At 40.8% G+C, this 20,759-nt stretch overlaps 1 protein-coding gene across 1 annotated transcript in view; it reads left to right on the forward strand.

Moving 5' to 3' along the window:
- The window catches only part of SLC26A5 (solute carrier family 26 member 5), a 54,072-nt gene extending 39,541 nt beyond the window's left edge, over positions 1–14,531 (forward strand). The window contains exons 11-21 of the mRNA XM_078059845.1: positions 2,906–3,053; positions 4,275–4,388; positions 5,205–5,282; positions 6,184–6,279; positions 6,499–6,605; positions 7,703–7,772; positions 9,407–9,499; positions 10,173–10,280; positions 11,384–11,584; positions 12,396–12,450; positions 14,161–14,531. Of these exons, the coding sequence (XP_077915971.1) occupies positions 2,906–3,053; positions 4,275–4,388; positions 5,205–5,282; positions 6,184–6,279; positions 6,499–6,605; positions 7,703–7,772; positions 9,407–9,499; positions 10,173–10,280; positions 11,384–11,584; positions 12,396–12,450; positions 14,161–14,345 (1,255 nt within the window). The 3' untranslated portion in view covers positions 14,346–14,531. The remainder of the gene's footprint in view (positions 1–2,905; positions 3,054–4,274; positions 4,389–5,204; positions 5,283–6,183; positions 6,280–6,498; positions 6,606–7,702; positions 7,773–9,406; positions 9,500–10,172; positions 10,281–11,383; positions 11,585–12,395; positions 12,451–14,160) is intronic.
- Positions 14,532–20,759: the final 6,228 nt, after the last annotated feature.

Consider the following 20,759-nt stretch of genomic DNA (forward strand, 5'->3'; position numbering starts at 1 on the left):
TGGATTGCCATCAGGAACATGTTACTTATGATTCCATGTTAAGGAATAACCCGGTAGTAACACTTGCTTTTCTATTTGGACTTATAATTTATAAAATACTTTTATACCCACCATCTCCGCTGGTGCTCCCAATCACACTAGTGACATGTATGCTCTCCCCATTTGACACGATGAGGAAGGTCATTCATTTAAGCGTATGTTTACTGAGCGCCTGGTATGTGCCAGGGACACAGCAGTTAAAAACAAAAGCAGCCGTGTGAGCACAGAAGTGCCCTCACGAAGCTTATGTTCTCCAGTGGGGGGAAGGGACCGGGGAGAATGAACAGTGAGAAGTGCTGTGAAGAAGAGGGAGGCCAGGTAAGGGATAGGGAGGGGCTGGGGTTGCTGTGTTAGGCAGGCTCTCAGAGAAGGCGACATTGGAGAGACGTGGCTGAGGTTTCATGGCTCACCAGTGAGTCCCAGCCTGGACCCAGAATACAGTCTTCCGATGCTCAGTTGTTAGCCGTTTCCATTACCTCACACGTGGGTCTCTAACATAATTAGTCATGTGCTAAGCCTTCGTCTTTGACTAGATCCAATAGACAGTTCTAGTCAGTAATCACAAATAATTTGATTAAATGTGAATTCTTATGCTTAGATTTCTCCTTTTTAAAAATTCACATACAATTCACCACAGTTTCTACCCAATACCTCCCTTTCCCTATTGCATTGTACCCAAATATGTTGCTTTTCCTCCATGTATGAGAGTCATACTTTAAAAAAAATTTTTTTTTCACAAACAATGAATCATGGAACACTACATCAAAAACTAATGATGTAATATATGGTGATTAACATAACAATAAAAAATTTTTTTAAAAAGTTTTACCTTTCTATAACTTGACTACCCTTTCTGGAACTCTGCCCCAAACCAAGCAGGAAAGAAATAATGCTTACCTAACTACCTATCTATATATAATCATACTATTTATCTATGAATCTTGTTGCTGAATAACAGCTCCAAAACAATGTCTTAAAACATAATCAATTTGTTTGCTCACAATTCACAATCTAGGTAGGGAGCTGGGTGGTCTCCTGCTGTCACTTGGGGTCTCTCAGGCAGCTGCCGATGTCTGAAGGTGTGCCTGGTGAGCTTCACTCCCCTGTCCGATCTGTCAGGTGGAGGGCTAGCGAGCATCTTCTCCCGCAGGGTGACTCCAGCAGGATAGCCAGACTCTTTTATGTGGTGGCTCAGGGAAACAAGACAGAAAAGCAGGAAGTGCCGGGCTGCCAAAAGGGCTCATCCAGCATCACCCGCCCCGCATTCAGTTGGCTAAAGCAAATCACAAGACCAGCCCAGATTCACCGGAGGAGACACAGATCCCCCCGCTACACGGGAGGAGCAGCCCAGACAAGGATGGGAGGAACTGTTGGCAGCCATATTTGAACGCAAACTACCGCACTTATCTATCCACACACACAAATACACACACAGGACCGTGTGTTGACTCTTAAAGGTCCCAGTCATGGCAGTATATCCTGTTTCTTGGTCTACTTTCCTTAACTCATTCCAAAATACATTCTTTTCTCCTATTCTTCTTCTGCGCTCCCAAATCTGTTGCTCCGGCTTCCCTCCTGGCTAATGCTTCTGCAGCAAAGTGCAAGGGAAAGACAGTCAGTTTTGCAGGCAGACCTCTTGGGCTTGACTCCTTGCTCCATCTTGGGCAAATAACATAACATCTTCAAGGATACGTTTTTTCACCTATAAATTAAGATAATAATAACACCTAGCTAAGAGGATTGCTGTGAGGACAGATGAGATGATGTATGGCAAGCATATGGCACGAAATGTAGGCTTAATGTTCAGATTTTTTTCCTTCTCCCCTTCTCTTTCCCTTACCCCTGAACTTGAAACATCCCCTTTGTCACTGTGATATGACACAGTCAGAGAAATAGGCACAGGGAGGCAGGTTCTTCATGGTTTTTGTTGTACTGGTGGCCATTTGTACATGAGCCATCAGACCTTGGACAAGTTGCTTAGTCTCACTATCCCTCATTTTCCTCATCTGTAAACTGGGGAATATGCCCATATTCTGACAGCTCCCAGGGCTGTCAGAGATAAATAAGCACAGAACCTGGCACAGAGGAAGCACCTAATAAATGGTTGTTATTATAAAAAAGAATAATATGGTATGGAAATTGATTGTTGTTATTATTTAGCCCAATGCCTTGAATTGAATCAGGTGCTTTGAAAACCTCTAGTGCCCCTTACCCCGTACCGTTCTAGGGAATCCCTGTTCTGTTCCTTTAGGACAAGGGTTCCAAACTATAAGAATGGACCACAAAAACTGGGTTCCCCATTGGTCCCTTCAGATTCCCAGGGCTACCAGGTAAGACCCAAAGAGTATAATTTTCTGTTGCTCCTTTCCCATGTTAGAAACTCACCTAAAGGGATCCTGGGAAGCAGAGACCTTACTTGAAATAAAAAAGGGGAGTAGTCTGGACAGTAGTTCTCCTCTAAGACAGCCCTTGTTAACACCCTCCTTGCCCTCAGACTTTGGTTCAAATGTCTTGTGCCATCTGAGCACTTTGCTGACCCTCTCTTCTTCCTGTTCTGTGTCTTACTTACACATGCCATACAGGGTGTCATGAGGTATGAGGTTACTCCTTTTCTAAATAAAACGGCATCCGATATCTGCTGATAACGCATTTGGGTAGAAAGCCAGTACTCTAGGGTTGGGCCCTAAAAAGAACCTCTCTGTGTCAAAGAGGGTATTCATTCCTTTTTGCCAAACCAGAGCAAATAAGTATCCAAGCATTGATCACCTCATTTGCAGGTGATGCTCTTCTGAAATGCTCCTGTCTAGTTGCATGTTTTTCTCCCAGTGGCCACAACACTTGGGTTAAAGTCAGCTTGACTTTTCAGGCTGCTGCCTCCAGCCAACCCGGACACCAGCCTCTTCCACCTTGTGTACGTGGATGCTATCGCCATAGCCATTGTTGGATTTTCAGTGACCATCTCAATGGCCAAGACCTTGGCAAATAAACATGGCTACCAGGTTGATGGGAATCAGGTAAAAAAATCATTCATTCCCTGCAGATATTTCATTATGGTATAATCATCCTGCTGTGCTATGGAAGGCAAATGATTTAGATTTCTCTGTCTCGTTAGAAAAACTTCTATTTTGATATTGGGGGTACTGGAAACATGTATTTATTCAACACTACAATTTTTTCATTATTTATGTGCATTAGATCATCAGAGCACTGAGATACAGTTCTACCTCATGTCATGGGTGGGGTTCCTGCTAGGAAGAGGTAACCTTGGATGTGAGGCTTTCAGTTTGCTATACTCCAACAGATGTTATCCCTATTTTTTAGGCTCACAGCCTGAGAAGCAAATGCTTTTCTAGAACCATTTCTGTGAAGACTTTTCTTTGCTCGTTAAACTTGGACATGTGATTCATCACTCAAACTCCACATATATTCTTTGCCACCACTTTTTAAAAATTTTTTGAGAAGGATGGGGGGAGGGGCAAAAGGAGAGGGAGAGAGAGAATCTTAAGCAGGCTCCATGCCCAGCATGGAGCCCAACGTGGGGCTCAATATCACAACCCGGAGATCAAGATGACCTGAGCCAAAATCAAGAGTCAGCTGCATAACTGACTGAGCCCCCCCCCCCAGGTGCCCTGCCACCTCCTTTTATAACCTATCTATAGATATGTTATTTAATCTGAATAGAATGAGTCATAATTTTGGCATGACAATGTCTACTTTAAAACACTGTGTATTTCTAAGAGAAGATTAAATGCTCCACATTCCCACAAGACACAGTGATCCAACCAGGAAGACCGGAAGTAGCCCTGAGAGCAGGACTCACTCACTCACGGGTCCCAGGAGGACACTGGCATGCACTCGCTGAAGAGCAACAGTCCAGGCATTTAGAAGATGCCAACAGTTCTATACACCAATAACTTACTCATAACATAAATATTTTGTCCCTTTTTGCTGCAGTTTTCTTTAAAAAAAAACATTGTGTAAAAGAGTGGGTTTGGGAAAGTGGGGACTAGGTAGTGAGTGCAGCTTTTATCTCTGAGAGAACAAAAGCTCTAAGTGTTTTTCTCCCATCTTATTCAAGAATCCCTATTTTAAACTCATGCTAAACAAACTCTTGTATCTGGAAAGAGAATGAAGAGACAGCCTGTCCTGCTGAAAATGTATCTTAAATGGGCCATCGTGCCTTATTTCCTGAAGAATGACTGACTTCTCGTGTGCTTTGTGTCCACATGGAAAAGGAGCTCATTGCCCTGGGACTGTGCAATTCCATTGGCTCACTCTTCCAGACTTTCTCCATTTCATGCTCCTTGTCTCGAAGCCTTGTTCAGGAGGGGACTGGAGGGAAGACCCAGGTGTGTATACAGCTGGCCTGTGAGGACCGGTGATTTGGGGGAGTAAATTTTAATCCCCTGATTCTAGTCTGAACCCAAACAAAGCTGCTCTGTCTGAAGACTGATGCTCCAGGGAGATGTGTAGTGAATCAGAGAAAGGCATGAATGGTTGAAGCGATTCACAGGAACTGAATCTATAGGAAAGAGGTATATTCTCCAGTTAAATCGAAAATTACACAACACTCCCTGCTACCAGTAAACCTCAGAGTTCAGACATAGGATGTTGCCCTGAAAGCCTAAGGCTGGGTGTGGATGGTCAGGATGCCAGCACCATCCAGTAGAACTTTCTGCAGTGTTGGAAATGTTCCCTGTTTTGCATCATCCAGTACGACAATCCAGACACATGTGGCCCTTGAGCACTTGAAATGTGGGAAATGCAACCAAGACCTGAATTTTTAGTTGTATTTAATTTTAATTTTAAAAATTTAATAGCTGCACGTGGCTAGTGGCTACTGCATTGGACAGCAGAGCCTCATTTGACTCTGCTGGCCCTTGTGGGTCTTGGGTCATTATCTCCTTTCCCTCACCCCTGACAAGGGCATTTCGGTCAGAGTTTTTAATCATTTCAGCCTCTATTTAAAAGCTATAAGAGAAACCAAAACTTCAGAAAGGGGAATGGGAAGGAGTTATAGGTTTATGTAATGGTATTGATGACTTGTTTGAATCCATATTTTCTTGACCTTCCCGCAGTAATTAACAAAAGACTAAGATCACCCTCTGCCCCGCCTCTTACTCGTGTCTTCTAAAATCCCCTTCCGTGTGTCGTCTCTCATTCAGCTTGCAGGTTGTTTGGCCTCGCTAATGATTCTGCTGGTCATATTAGCCACCGGATTCCTCTTTGAATCATTACCTCAGGTGTGTAGTTTGGACTTGTTGTGAGGTGCTTCCATGTGTAGAGATTTTGCTCTTTTGTTTGTTTATATTTTTGTGGCCATCTCATGGGTTTTTACTGTAACGCTATCAGAGTGGTATAGGAAAGGGCCAAGGCTGGGACCAAGATCCCATTCCACAATCTACAGTCCTGCCCCACAATCTGGGACCTTGGGAAAGCCATCTCAACATCTCTGGGTCTCTGTTTCCTTATCTGCAAAGTGGGGGTTTGGACTGATTAATCTCCAAGGTCCCTTCTCCCTTTGATCTTCTATGACCTTGTACTTCCATTAAAAATCTGAGATGGCCTTCACTCCGAAGACATTTGTTTGCCCATCTATTTTTTTTTTTTTTAAAGATTTTATTCATTTATCTGAGAGAGAGAATGGGAGACAGAGAGCATGAGAGGGGAAGGGTCAGAGGGAGAAGCAGACCCCCCGCCGAGCAGGGAGCCCGATGTGGGACTCGATCCCGGGACTCCAGAATCATGACCTGAGCCGAAGGCAGTCGCCCAACCAACTGAGCCACCCAGGCGCCCCTGCCCATCTATTTAATGTAGCAGAGATCAGGGACAATATAGAGTAGGGAAAATCATAGTGTGGGAAGACCATGGGTGAAATAATTCCTTGAGTACCAAGTTTAATTCTGAACCTCTTGACCACCATGCAGGTTTGCTGCTAGGATATAAGCCTGGTTTTCCAAGGCCCATTTTAGCTAACCGAGTCCTGAAAATCCAGGTGTTCCTGGCTCCACATGTACCATCACGGCTGCGTGGGAAGTGAGTGGGGAGAGGACGTGGGGAGCGCAGCAGGAGGACAGTGAGGAGCCAGCAAAGGGGGCTCTCTGTCCAGAGGAGGAGACGCATGCGTGATGTGCTCTGTTTCAGGCTGTGCTGTCGGCCATTGTGATCGTCAACCTGAAAGGAATGTTTATGCAGTTCTCGGATCTCCCTTTTTTCTGGAGAACAAGCAAAATAGAACTGGTAAGTAACAAAGATGATTGTTAGGTTAATATGTCATTGCGACACATGGATGAGTGCTGGTAAAAATGTGAGAAAGGTAAGTTAGTGCAGTCATTTGTTATGTGTAGTATCTAGTCAGGCAAGGTTAGGTACTGTGTGTGTGTGTGCGTGTGTGTGTCAGACAGACTCTTAGGAAATTTCTAGCATGATTCTACATAAAGCTTTCTGTCTGTCTTGTAGACCATCTGGCTTACCACTTTTGTTTCCTCCCTGTTCCTGGGATTGGACTATGGTTTGATTACAGCTGTGATCATCGCTCTGCTAACTGTGATTTACAGAACACAGAGGTGAGGGTACAGATTGGGATGGGTGTGATTGTCCTGCCTGAAATTGCAGTGTTGACTTGAAATATATTGTATTTGTCGACAGGCACCACTAGATTGTGAGCACCTTGACTGGGAAGGCGATATTCCCGGAGTCCAATACCGGGCATATAGTGTGTGTTCTCTGAAAGCTTGTTGAGGGAATCCACCCAGAAAAACAGCTAACGTTCATATCATATATTCTAATTCACAAAGCACTGGTGCATACCTGCTAGGAAGCACCAGGGCATTGTAGCAAGTCCATGGAATGTCAAATCCAAGACCTTGAGCCGTATTCTGGCTTTGCCGATCCCTCTGACATTGAACAGCTCACTCCACGAGGCCTCAATTTCTCATCCACACAACAGCATAAAGAAGCCTCGTGTGTAGGATATAATAAGGTAATATGAGGTGCTCAAGCACTAGTATCTGTCATTACAGGATTCAGTTTGAGCCAGACTGTCCTATAAAAAGAGGCAGGCTCTCCAAAAATAATGTTTAAAATCGATTCAAACCAAACTTAAGAAAACTTCTATGCTAATAAGATTTTTTTTTGTTTTCTTCCCACACCTTCAGTTGACTACCACCCCCAGGAGTCAGAGCCTCTTATTAGAAACCAAAAGAAAATCTCCTCCCCTGCTTTTGAATAAGAGTAGGAAGACAGTTCTATTGAGTGGATGAGAATTTGAGTTACACATTCCTTGGCATGGCTGGAACTCCGCAACATTCACTTTTGCCCCTTTTTTTAAATGCCTGAGTCTTTTGTCCTGACTAGATTGTGTGGTGTGCATGTGTGTGAGAGAGAGGTGTGTGTGTGTGTGTGTGTGCATGTGTGCATGCATGAAGAGTATGTGGATGTGTGTGTCGTGTATGTTTGGGACAGGGTGTGGGCACGTGCCAGGACTGGCCCTGGGAATGTGATCCATGTGAAGCCCTCTGCAAATGTTTCATATAAGGATCACGTATTCCTGAGTTCACTAGCAAGTCCATACGTGACATGTAAACACGCAAAACCTCCTGTTTAAATCACATACTGGGCGTCAAAACAATGGTATTTTAACACCCTGTCCCTCTGTCTTTAGTCCCAGCTACAAAGTCCTTGGGCAGCTTCCCGACACAGATGTGTATATCGATACAGATGCATACGAAGAGGTAGGACTTTTTTCTCATTTTAAATGGTGGTAAGCCAAATAAATAAAATCTTTTAAAAAATAAAAAAATAGGGGTGGCTGGGTGGCTCAGTCATTAAGCGTCTGCCTTCAGCTCAGGTCATGGTCCCAGGGTCCTGGGATGGAGCCGCGCATCGGGCTCCCTGCTCGGTGGGAAGCCTGTTTCTCCCTCTCCCCCTCCCCCTGCTTGTGTTCCCTCTCTTGCTGTGTCTCTATCAGATAAAATCTTTTAAAAATAAATAAATAATAAGTGGTTGTAAGCATATCATGGGATCGGCTGACTAAATGTTTTACACAGGACAAAACGTGGGGCTGAACAGGAGGGAGGTGTTGCAGTCAGAATGAAAAGCCTGAACTGGAATTAACTGGATTCAGTTTTAGAGTTTATACTCTACATTAATCACTCAACCTCCTAATATTTATTTTTCCTCTTTCTTCAATAGGGATAAATAGATATTCCTGGAATTAAAGTATATATTTACCAAATACTGAAACTGAGAGGATGGTTTATACGTGCGTGATTTTATGCCTTCAAATTCCCTTGATTTTGAATATCCTGAGGGGGCATCTGGAAGACTTGTACAAAACCTTTTAAAATTAGCTTCGTCTTGTAAGACTGATGAATCACAGACCTGTACCCCTGAAACAAATACATTATATGTTAATTTAAAAAAAGGGCATTTCGGTCAGAGTTTTTAATCATTTCAGCCTCTATTTAAAAGCTATAAGAGAAACCAAAACTTCAGAAAGGGGAATGGGAAGGAGTTATAGGTTTATGTAATGTTATTGATGACTTGTTTGAATCCATATTTTCTTGACCTTCCCGCAGTAATTAACAAAAGACTAAGATCACCCTCTGCCCCGCCTCTTACTCGTGTAACATATAATACATTATATGTTAATTAAAAAAAAAAAAAGGAGTCAGACACTTAACTGACTGAGCCACCTGGGTGCCCCCCTAAATAAAGTTTTATTGGAACACACACACACACACAAGAATTTTTCTCAAAAAAAAAAAAAAAATTAGCTTAGTCTCTTTGATTTGCTTTATGTTTGGGAAGAAATTCTCAGATTTACTGTAAGTACTGGGAAATGAGACTGGTATTAGGATTGTTCATTTTTCCTCCTTCTAAAGAATTATGTGCTGGATTTGTTACTTCCAAACTGCATTCTAAAGTTCCTTGAGGCTTCTGGGTAACACATTCACTCTGTGGAACTTGGGTCTGTTTCAGCTCCTGCCTGCATTCCAGGAACCAACCAACATAACCTCTCTTCACTCCATCTGCCTGTTCTTCATGGTCTGAGGGGCAGCCTCCCCTCCCTATCCGTTTTCTTATCTGTTTGTAAGTTTTCGGTTCCTTCTTTGTGTTTTATGGTGACTGTGAAACAAAGACTTTTAAAAGAAATGTGAAGATGTGCATATTAAATGCTTTCTTCTCAGACCTCCTTCCTCCAGGGCACCCGTAGGTAGGCTAGAGTGACAGAATTTTATCTAAACACCATAAGAGGGCCTTTAGTGACTTATGCATTGATTTTCAGGTTTGAGGAGGGAGGCGGGTGCAGTTTCGACTCTGAAATATTTCCATGTGTTAAATTCACTAACATTTTATTTTTCAGGTGAAAGAAATTCCTGGAATAAAAATATTCCAAATAAATGCCCCAATTTATTATGCAAATAGCGACTTGTACAGCAGTGCTTTGAAAAGAAAGGTGAGTCACAAGAAATTGATGATTTTTGAGGGGACCTGTGGATTGACAGGAATGTGAGGGACACTTAAATGTCTTGATACACCTTTTATACTATTTCATTCTCTCCCACTTGGTAAAATACATAAAATTTACCATTCAGCAGATGGAATGAAGTACATTCACGTTGTTGTGCAACCAACACCACTAACACCACTAGTCATTCTCTTTTATCACGTGCACATATTACCTTTTCAAAAAATTTTTAAGAAAAAGAGTGAAAAAATAATTTGAGGTGTCTCACTCTTCGGATCATGTGGGTTGCTTTGGTCGTGATTAAAACTGGACCCCACACCACCCAGTTTATAAGAAAACCTGCCAGTCAACCCACAGAGTCTCTTAAATATAAGAATCTGAGAGTACATTTGAAAAATACTCCTTTAAAAATTCTCTTTGATACTTGAGTGTATTCACTGCTGCATCCTGCTGAATGCACATAAGAATAAGGAGAGTTACTCATGTTCCTTTAATGAGGGAGTAACTCAGCTCAGGGTGCCTGAGGGAAAGGTAGAGTAAGAGGTGGGGTGATAACTTGGCATTGAAAACAGTCCAGTGGGGGAGATTTGAAGATTTATTGCAATTGGGTGGGTTTCTGGGTGCCAAGGAGTGATTTTGCGTGTATTGCTCTTCTGTAAAGACTGGAGTGAACCCAGCACTCATAATGGGAGCAAGAAGAAAGGCCATGAAGAAGTATGCTAAGGAAGTTGGAAATGCAAATGTGGCCAATGCAACCGTTGTCAAAGCGGTGAGTGGTCTCTTCACTGTAGCTTTCCCTTCTCTACTTGATCTGCACCGCCCCCCACCTTCATTCATGATTGAAGTCTTAACACAGCAGGAAGCCGCTAAAATAGGAAAGCTTAGAAACAGTCGAAGTATCCTTTATATATTAAAGATACATGATAAGGTCAGTTATGCTTCTGAAAAAATTAGGGATATGAGCCCCAGAAAACATTGTTTAAAAAAAAATATGGGGCGCCTGGGTGGCTCAGTTGGTTAAGCGACTGCCTTCGGCTCAGGTCATGATCCTGGAGTCCCTGGATCGAGTCCCGCATCGGGCTCCCTGCTTGGCGGGGAGTCTGCTTCTCCCTCTGACCCTCCCCCCTCTCATGTACTCGCTCTCTCTCATTCTCTCTCTCTCAAATAAAAATAAATAAAATCTTAAAAAAAAAATTAAAAAAAAAAAAAATAAAAAAATAAAGATCACACAGTAGTACCTTAATAAATTGTACCATGTACCATGGGTACTTTGTCATAGATTCATTCAGCTGATAGTAAAAAACAAAACAAAACAAAAAAACCTCAGGCTGGATTTTGCTGTTCAAGCTTATGGTAATTTGTGGCCGTGCTGAAGTTAACAGAACTGTTTTAGAAGTGAGGAGAAATTGGATATGATGACTAAGGGGAGTGGATTTTATTAGACAAAAACAAGACGAAGATAAGAAACTGAGCTAAAACTGAATATTATGTACACATCCTTTTTCTGTCACATTACAAGGCGGGGATATGGCAGATATTTTAGAAGAGGTCTGGTGGAGACAGTAGTTTGAGAGTATGGGAACTAATTTTCCCTTATAAATCTTTCTCAGGGGTGCCTGGGTGGCTCAGTGGGTTAAGCATCTGCCTTCCGCTCAAGTCATGATGCCGGGATCCTGGGATTGAGCCCTGTGTTGGGCTCCCTGCTCAGCGGGGAGCCTTCTTCTCCCTCTGACCCTCCCCCTGCTCATGCTCTCTCTCTCTCTCACTCTCTCTCAAATAAATAAATAAAATCTTTAAGAAAAAAAAAAAATCTTTCTCAGAACCAACACGTGTGCTGTTCATAGGCTTCTGGTTTGGTTTACCCATTGACAGGATGCAGAAGTAGATGGAGAAGATGCCACGAAGCCTGAAGAAGAGGATGATGAAGTAAAATATCCCCCGATAGTCATCAAGAGCACATTCCCTGAGGAACTGCAAAGATTTATGCCCCCGGGGGATAACATCCACACCGTCATTCTGGATTTTACGCAAGTCAACTTTATTGACTCTGTTGGCGTGAAAACCCTGGCTGGGGTAAGCATCATCTTATGAGTCGTTTCGTAGATCTGTGCCATCAGTAAAATCAGAGAGTTGAACTAGGGTCCCCTTTTCAACTCTTAAAATTCTTCTTTGTTTTTGGTGGGTTTTGTTTTTTTTTTCAACTTTCGATTGTGGAAAATTTCAAAACCGTACCAGAGTAAAGAGCACAGTGTAATGAATCCCCGTGTAAGCACCGCCCCACTGCAACAGCTCATCAGCCTGTGGGCAGTCCTGTGTCATCCACCGCCCCCTTTCCCGCCGTCCCCTTCTCTGACCCGGAAGCACATCCCAGCCATTGCCTTTTTGTGAATATTTCAGGGTATAGCTCTACAAGGAGAAGATTCTTTTACCAATCAGTACCATAACCCAAAATTCAACAAGAATTCTTTGATGGCCTCATTATCACTGTCCATATAAAAATTAAGAGAGGGCACCTGGGTGGCTCAGTTGGTTAAGTGACTGCCTTCGGCTCAGGTCATGATCCTGGAGTCCCAGGATTGAGTCCTGCATCAGGCTCCCTGCTCAGCAGGGAGTCTGCTTCTCCCTCTGACCCTCCCCCCTCTCATGTGCTCTCTCCCTCTCTCATTCTCTCTCTCAAATAAATAAAATCTTTAAAAAAATTATTAAAAATTAAGAGAAATACAAATTAGTTTTAAGCGATTAGCTCAAAATACATAATTATTGAAGAGAAGTAGCTCAGGTGAATGCACTAGCCTCTTGTGTCACTAAATATATACTGGTAGAAAGAGACTTGCCTTGGGCCCAGAGTCGAGAGAAACTAAACTTTATTTCAACATTATTACAGATTGTAAAAGAATATGGAGATGTCGGTATTTATGTGTATTTAGCAGGATGCAGCGGTGAGTACACTTCTAGAATGGGGAGAAGTTTTAACATTTTGGTTTCGTTTCTCTCTTTTTTAATAACTTTTTAAAAGTTTGGAAATATTTTCCCTTAATTTTAGTTTCTGGCAGAAAGGAAAATTATTCAGGGAGGGAAGGGAAAAAATGAAAATTATTCTTCTGAAAATCACTCTGAAGCTAGCTTTGAAATTAGTCACTCACAGGCACCCCTGTCCCTGGGCTATTTTGGCAGGCCTCCTGACCTGGACTTGGAGGGAAGGAGCTTATAAACCATTGTTCTGAGCTGGTACATTTTTTAGTAATTATTTAATGGCAGCCCTAAACATAGTTCTATACAATCATTAAGGTTTTTCCATGACAACACCTGCTATTTTTGCTTTATAATAAATTTTGGTTGAAACAGTGCCTGAAAATGAAATCTACATAAAGGCATCGCTTTTCACCTGCCAGGATGGCGAAAAGGAGAAATGTCTGACAGCATGCTCCATAGGCACACTGTGGGAGCACAGGGACTCTCCGACATTGCTGGTGGGAGTGCAAAATGGAACAGCCTCAGTGGAGGGCAGAGCGGCGTGATCGTTCCCAGTTACAAATGCACTTTACCCTTTAACCCAGCAAGTCCAGCAACGTGCTGCACATACTCAAAATGACACGCGTACGTGGTTAACCATCTATAAGCAGTTGCAGAAACTAGTTACTGTCTATAAAACAAAAGACTGGAAAAAATGTCAAAGAAAAGGAACCAGTTAAATAAATTGGGTACATCCACACAATAGAATATCATGTAGTGGTAAAAAAAAAAAAATTAAGTACAAACAAAATCCAGAGTAATACAGATATATATATATATATATATATATATATACACACACACACACATATATATATATACACGTATATATATATATGTATATATATATATATATATATATATATATATATATACCATGCTAAAGAGATACTTTGGGGTAAGAAAAAAGGGAAAAATAAGAATATGTATTTGTATTTACTTATATTTCCCTAAAGAAATACTGAAAGAATATGCAAGAAAATAATTTCCTGGATAAAGAAAATGTGATGTGTGTGTGTATGTGTGTGTGTGAGAGAGATATACTGATATATACTACACTCACACACTCACACACTCACTGGAATACTACTCAGCCATCAAAAAGAATGAAAACTTGCCATCTGCAACAATGTGGATGGAACTAGAGAGTATTATGCCAAGTGAAGTAAATCAGAGAAAGACAAATACCACATGATTTCATGTGGAATTTAAGAAATAAAACATAGGGGAAGAGAAGGAAAAATAAAAAAGAGAAAACGAGAAAGGCAAACCATAAGAGACTCTTAATGGGAGGGATGGGGTAATTGGGTGATGGGCATTAAGGAGGGCATTTGTTGGGATGAGCACTGGGTGTTATATGTAAGTGATGAATCACTACATTCTACTCCTGAAACCAGTTTTACCATATATGTGACCTAGAATTTAAACAAAAACTTGAATTTAAAAATTGAAATTAAAAAAAAAAAAACAGAAAATAATTTCCTGCTACTACTGGGGTGTGACATCGTGGGAACGGGATTGGAGTGACACTTTTTACTCTGTCATTATAATATTTAAGCTATATAAGAGTGCTAATTTTTTTAACGTTCAAGACTGATACCCAGAGTGTGGACTGATTTTCCTTTCTTCTTTTGTAGCACAAGTTGTAAATGACCTCACTCAAAATCGATTTTTTGAAAACCCTGCCTGGAAGGAGCTGCTGTTCCACAGCATTCACGACGCAGTGTTAGGCAGCCAGCTTCGGGAAGCGCTTGCTGGGCAAGACGCCTCGGCCCTCCCTCCCCAGGAGGACTCAGAGCCCAACGCCACTCCAGAAGCATAGATGAAGAACTCAGCCGGGATGGGGTATGCGCCTCTCGTGAAATCACTCACTGTTATGCAGTTTAAGTACTAGACACTAGATTTTTTTTCCCTAAGGGTCAATACTAGTAGTCAAGGCTTGATTTGGAGAGTGAATGACACATAGCAAGATGTATCTTACTTGTATTGTTTTTTTTTATTGAATATTTCAAAGACTGTCGTCCTCTTGCCTGCATTTCTTGTGCAGTGACATTTTTTTAAATTTAAATTCAATTAGCCAACATATAGTACATCATTCGTTTTTGATGTAGTGTTCAATGATTCATTAATTGTGTATTACACACAGTGCTCATCACATTACGTGCCCTCCTTAATGCCCATCACCCAGTTACCCCATCCCCCCACCCCCCTCACCTTCTGCAACCCTCAGCTTGTTTCCCCAGAGTTAAGAGTCTGTCGTGGTTTGTCTCCCTCTCTGATTTCTTCCCATTTAGTTTTCCCTCCCTTCCCCTGTGGTCCTCCGCGCTATTTCTTATGTTCCACATATGAGTGCAACCATATGATAATTATCTTTCTCTGCTTGACTTATTTCACTTAGCATAATACCCTCCAGTTCCATCCATGTCGGTGTAAATAGTGGGTATTCATCCTTTCTGATGGCTGAGTAATATTCCACTGTATATATGAACCACATCTTCTTTATCCATTCATCTGTTGAAGGGCATCTCAGCTCCTTCAGCTATTGTGGACATCGCTGCTATGAACATTGGGGTGCATGTGCCCTTTCTTTTCACTACATCTGTGTCTTTGGGATAAATACCCAGTAGTGCAATTCCCGGGTCATAAGGTAGCTCTATTTTTAACATTTTGAAGAACCTCCATACTGTTTTCCAGAGTGGCTGTACCAGCTTGCATTCCCACCAACAGTGTAAGAGGGTTCCCCTTTCTCTACATCCTCGCCAACATTTGTTGTTCCTTGTCTTGTTCATTTTAGCCATTCTGACTGGTGTGAGGTGGTATCTCATTGTGGTTTTGATTTGTATTTCCCTGATGACAAGTGATGTGGAGCATTTTTTCATGTGTCTGTTAGCCATTTGTATGTCTTCTTTGGAGAAGTGTCTGTTCATGTCTTCTGCCCATTTCTTGACTGGATTATTTGTTTTTTGGGTGTTGAGTTTGGTAAATTCTTGATCGATCTTAGATACCAACCCTTTATCTGATATGTCATTTGCAAATATCTTCTCCCATTCCGTAGGTTGCCTTTTAGTTTTGTTGACTATTTCCTTTGCTGTGCAGAAGCTTTTTATCTTGATGAAGTCCCAATAGTTCATTTTTTGTGCAGTGACATTTCTGTTACTTTTTAGTATTACCTTTATAAGCTGAGCATTTAAGAAGTTATTTCCTTTAAGTACTTTCCCTACAAATCAGATATGCTGTCCCCAGGTGGGTAGTGGCTCCTCGTTCTTGTACTTGATTTACAGGATTTTTGTAACCAGAGTTATCTAACAGAAGGAGCAAACCCACAATTTTCCAGAAGTTCTCTTAAAACAACCTTTTATTATTAAAGAACAATCGAAAAATTAGAAGAAACAGAAGAAAAGAAACATTATTTTGCTACCACTCAAAGATTATCACTAACACTTTAATGCACTTCCTTCCACATCTTTTTCTGTTCATATGTATTTTCATCTTTTAATCAAAGGAAGATCATATTCAACATAGTGTCCTGTAATCCATTGTTTTCAGTCAATAATCCTTGCTTTCTCATTCCAGAATACTTTCACCTCAGACCTACTTCAAATTTCCCATCGTCCTCAAATTTGTAGTTGGTCTGTCCAAACTAGTAGCCATTCTGTGACCTAACGCTACAACTGGTCATGTCTCTTCAAGTCCCTTAAGTCCATCTTAATCCAGCCCAGTCGCTTTTATGACACTGAGTAACTATTTAAAGGGACTGGGGCAGTTGTCCTGTAGAATCCCATTTTGTTTTTTCAAGGTGTTATTTCTCTTGTCCCTTTATTTCCTGAACTGCCTGTAATCTAGAAGTTCTATCTAAAAGTTTCATGGATTGAAAAAGAACATTTTTTTTTGCTAGAATATATCATAGATGAGACACATGCTTCAAATCTCATCACATCAGAAAACAAATATTTAGTTGCCCTACCATTAACGAATGATGCTAAGGTGGATCACTGGACTAACAGGACAGCCTAATCCCCCACTTATGTTTTCTCCTTTGTGACTAGTGAGTTACCTATATGGTATGCCTTTGGCATTGAATGAATGCCCAGTTTCCCATTAGCCATTCACCCAGGGGTTTTAACATCCTTGCCTAAGTCAATAATTTTATTAAGATTTGTGATTTTTTTCCATTTCTCTCATTTCTTCAGCATTTATTAGTTGATGTTTCTTTGTAAACTACAACTACCCCTCCTCCACTTGAGCTATTTTGTCATCCTTAAATACATCTCTTACTGGAAAGGTAGGTTAAATGTTTTTTCAATTTAATTATCAACTTCAAAGTAAGGAGTTGGTTTAACAGATGATGACAAATTAGGTTCTTTTATCTCTCTCTTTTTTTCGTGTAATTATAGGCTCGTGAATTTTTATAGTTTTAATGTTCTTCAGTCCATTATAATTATTCTTTTTGGTGTTCAGATTGTCACGACTGTGACCAGAAGTTTTATTGTTGCTAATAGTAAAGTAACCTTAAAGGCCATGTATTTAAGAAAGGTAACTCCTAGGTATAATTTAGTATCTTCCTTGGAAGTCCATAAGAGTTATCAGTTAATTCTTCATCAAACCCAGAGTTAAGCCTCTGAGTGAGTAAAATGCCTATTTCAAGCACTTTATAGTTGTTCAAAAGGAGTGAGGGAGAACTTTAAGCCATTTTGTCATCAAAAGGTCTTACTCTTGTAGTTCCAACTACCACTTTATTCCAAATCAAAGCACAAGTATGCCTAAAGCCTCCTCTGCTGAGATTTCCTAATAATCAGGTTTTTTTAAAAAAGATTTTATTTATTTGAGAGAGAGAGTGAGAGCACAAGCTGGGGGGAAGAGCAGAGGGAAAAAGAGAAGTAGGTTCCTGCCTTCAGCAGGGAGCCCCATGCGGGGCTCAATCCCAGGACCCCAGGATCATGACCTGAGCCAAAGCAGACAGATGCTTAACCGAGCCACCCAGGTGCCCCTAATTGTCAGTTTTTAAAGTATGTTTTCCTATTGACTTCTTGTTTTAGTTTTCATGAAGAAAACACTGCCAGGAGAAAAGTGGTCAGATCCTAGGAAAGAACTACGTTAGCATGGGTCTACTCCATCCAAACCCTATGGTTTGTTTGCTTTAACTATTGGGCTTCTCAGTGACTTTACTAATTTAATTCAAAGTAGACCCCACCTTTCTAATCAGTACTTAATGTAGATCTAGAGTGCAATCAGATTCGCATCCAGTTACCTCGTTTGCAATCACCACATACAAGATCAGATACATCTGCATCCTGATACACCCTGCCTTCTTAAAGGGCACTTAGCTGTAGAAGCTCAGCTTTAGTGGAAACGTTTGTAAAAGGGCCTGCACCATTTCAGCCACTAAAGCAGAACTTAAGGATTTTAAACAATGTTATAAAATACTTCATTGCATCTACTTTAGCACCCCTCTTCCACAAGTGCTTTACACATAGTAGATATCCACGTCCTAGTTGTTGGTAGATTGAAAGTAGTGTACAAAAATAGTATTTATCTGTATCTAACAGATCTGTATTTAACTTTTCTGTTAACCATGTACATAAAAAATGCTTAAGTCTTACTGAAGGGAAATCTGTTTTTGTTTTAGCATGCCTCTGAAAAAGTAAGAGTACATTTCAAAATGTTTTATCTATATGTAATTATGTTGGAATGTTTTACTTTATTTAATATAGTGGAAAATTTCCTGACCTTTTTTACTTTAAGTATGTCTCTATGTTCTTCTTTCTGGACCTTAATAGCTACTAATATATGCTTCCTATGTTTCTCAGCACTGGTTCAAATTCAGTCTTAATGCCCCTGTCAAAATGGGCATAATCCACAATGATAGATACCGGGACTTGGCTAGTCTTATTTTAAGGCAATATGGGAAAGCCCTGTCTTCAGGAAGGGTCCCACATAGAGAAGTCCTTTGTCTTTCTAAAATCCTACACAATATAACAGTGGTTGATTTCTGCCTCATGGGTAGATAGAGTATGTTTTTTTTGTTTTTTTGTTTGTTCGTTTTTTTAAGATTTTATTTATTTGACAGAGACAGACACAGTGAGAGAGGGAACACAAGCAGTGGGAGTGAGAGAGGGAGAAGCAGGCTTCCTGTGGAGCAGGGAGCCCGATGTGGGGCTCAATCCCAGGACCCTGGGATCATGACCTGAGCTGAAGGCAGATGCTTAACGACTGAGCCACCCAGGCGCCCCTAGATGGAGTATGTTTGAAAATAATTGCGAACCAGGGCCCGGGGAAACTAATTCATGTCACAGACATTGACTGTGTAATTGTATGGCAGCTTATAGTGGGATCCCAATTGCCAGTCTCATCTGCAGTGGGACTCAGAGAAGAAAGGATAGGAATCCTCTGCAAGCCCTGGGAGTAGCTCATTTTATAGTTTTCAGGTAACATCTAAAATATCCATTCCATGTGGTTTGATCCTGTGTTCTTAACTGTTCAACAGAGAAGGGAGGTGCCTGCCTCCGAAGGGACATTTTGAGAAAATGAGTCTGCCCTCACGTGTATGAAGGAGAGGGTAACAGACTCACAGAACCTGCCCTGCAGCGGGTAGGTGTGTTTTTGTTTTGGGGGTTGTGGGGTGGCATATGCCCTCATGAGAGGCTGAGGGAGAGGGAAGGGAGGGTATATGGTAGGGAAGGCTTTATCTATTATGTCTGCCCCTTTAAAGACAGTAAATCAACTTAAATTTTAAAATCAAATAAAACGTCTTTGGTGTGAGCCTGTGTGTGCCTTGAGTGTAAAAATGCTGTTGGTCCGTTTTAGTGTATCTTTCAGGAATGCTTTTAGGATTCAGTATGTTTAGATTTTTGATAATATGGTTTGAGTGTTGATAAGAGTTGGTTTGAGAACTGGTAAAAAGTACTGCCTTAATTCTCCATATAGCCAACCAAAATGCATGAGACGGGCTTTGAAACCCCTCAAATCCCAACAATAGAATGTTCAAAAGCTTAGCATTGTAGCAGGTAAACTGCTGGCTTACTGACTTGGATTTAATCAAGTTTGAGCATCTCAAAAATCTATCTTGCCTTTGAGAAAAAGGCATACCAGGCTTTTCATTTCACTTCATGTAACGGATAAGGCTGAGCTTTGTGGAAATTAAGTTTTTATAAATCCAATCGCATTTTTAAAATGTTTATAGAAAGTATTTTTTAAAGATCATATTTTTCTAAAGCCATCAACTCTTTGTATTCTGACTTATCAGCACCCTGATATATATAGAACATACATGTGTGTCCATACACACATGTGCATAGATTAGGTGGAGGGGGTTACCGGTGAATGTGTGTTCGTTCTCTTTTAAGATAGGGTACGAAGATGCTAATCTAGATAGGGTTAATACTACTGGACAGAAACACCCAAATTTTTCAAATAATTGTCAGTTTGATGTGTGACATTAGATTTTCATCATGTAACTGAGATGTTAAGACTCTCCAGAGCCTGTACCATGTTAGGCCTGAGTGAGCTCAACAGAGCCAGTTTGAGTAATCCCACATGGTGCATATGATACTACTATGTAGCTCTCTGAAAAACCTGGTAAGACTTCAAAGAGTGTGACGTCAATGCTTATGTTTATTAAAACATTACAAAAACATACATCTTCATTTATTTGAGTATATTTTATTATTAGCCTAACACCTAGAAAGGGCTCGCTCTGTTTCATACCTCATGAAAGACCAGGGCAGACTTAGGAAAATTGTTCTGATCCATTTCACAAAAAAGAAAAATGAAGAAAGAAAAGCATGCTGGTTGGATTTTATGAACAAAGGGCTTTTGTTCTTCTCTTTGAAAACTTTCATTATTTTAAATATTTCAATACAACATTTAAAGCACTTTCTATGCTGTCAACTTTTTTTTCTGCGAATTAAAACATATCCAGTTCTTGCTATTTTGCATTACTTATTTATGAATACTGAACTGCAATAAAAACATTCTTTATTGTGCTTGGATCTCAGTATTTAGGCGGGGAGGCTAACGGTGGTGCAAGGTGGGAGGGGATTTGGTGATGGCTGCACAAGAAATAATTTTAGAGATCTGCTGAGGATCCCAATACAACTTTATTTTTAGAAATACCTTGCTTCACCAGAAGTCTAACAGGAGCTTTATCAAAATTTTACACCATTAATTTATAAAATGAAAATAAGTACTTCTCTGTATGAAACCAATTCTGGATTTTCTAAATTAGAATATTATGTAT

The sequence above is a fragment of the Halichoerus grypus genome, chromosome 12 (genome assembly GCF_964656455.1).
Source record: "Halichoerus grypus chromosome 12, mHalGry1.hap1.1, whole genome shotgun sequence".
NCBI lineage: Eukaryota > Metazoa > Chordata > Mammalia > Carnivora > Phocidae > Halichoerus > Halichoerus grypus.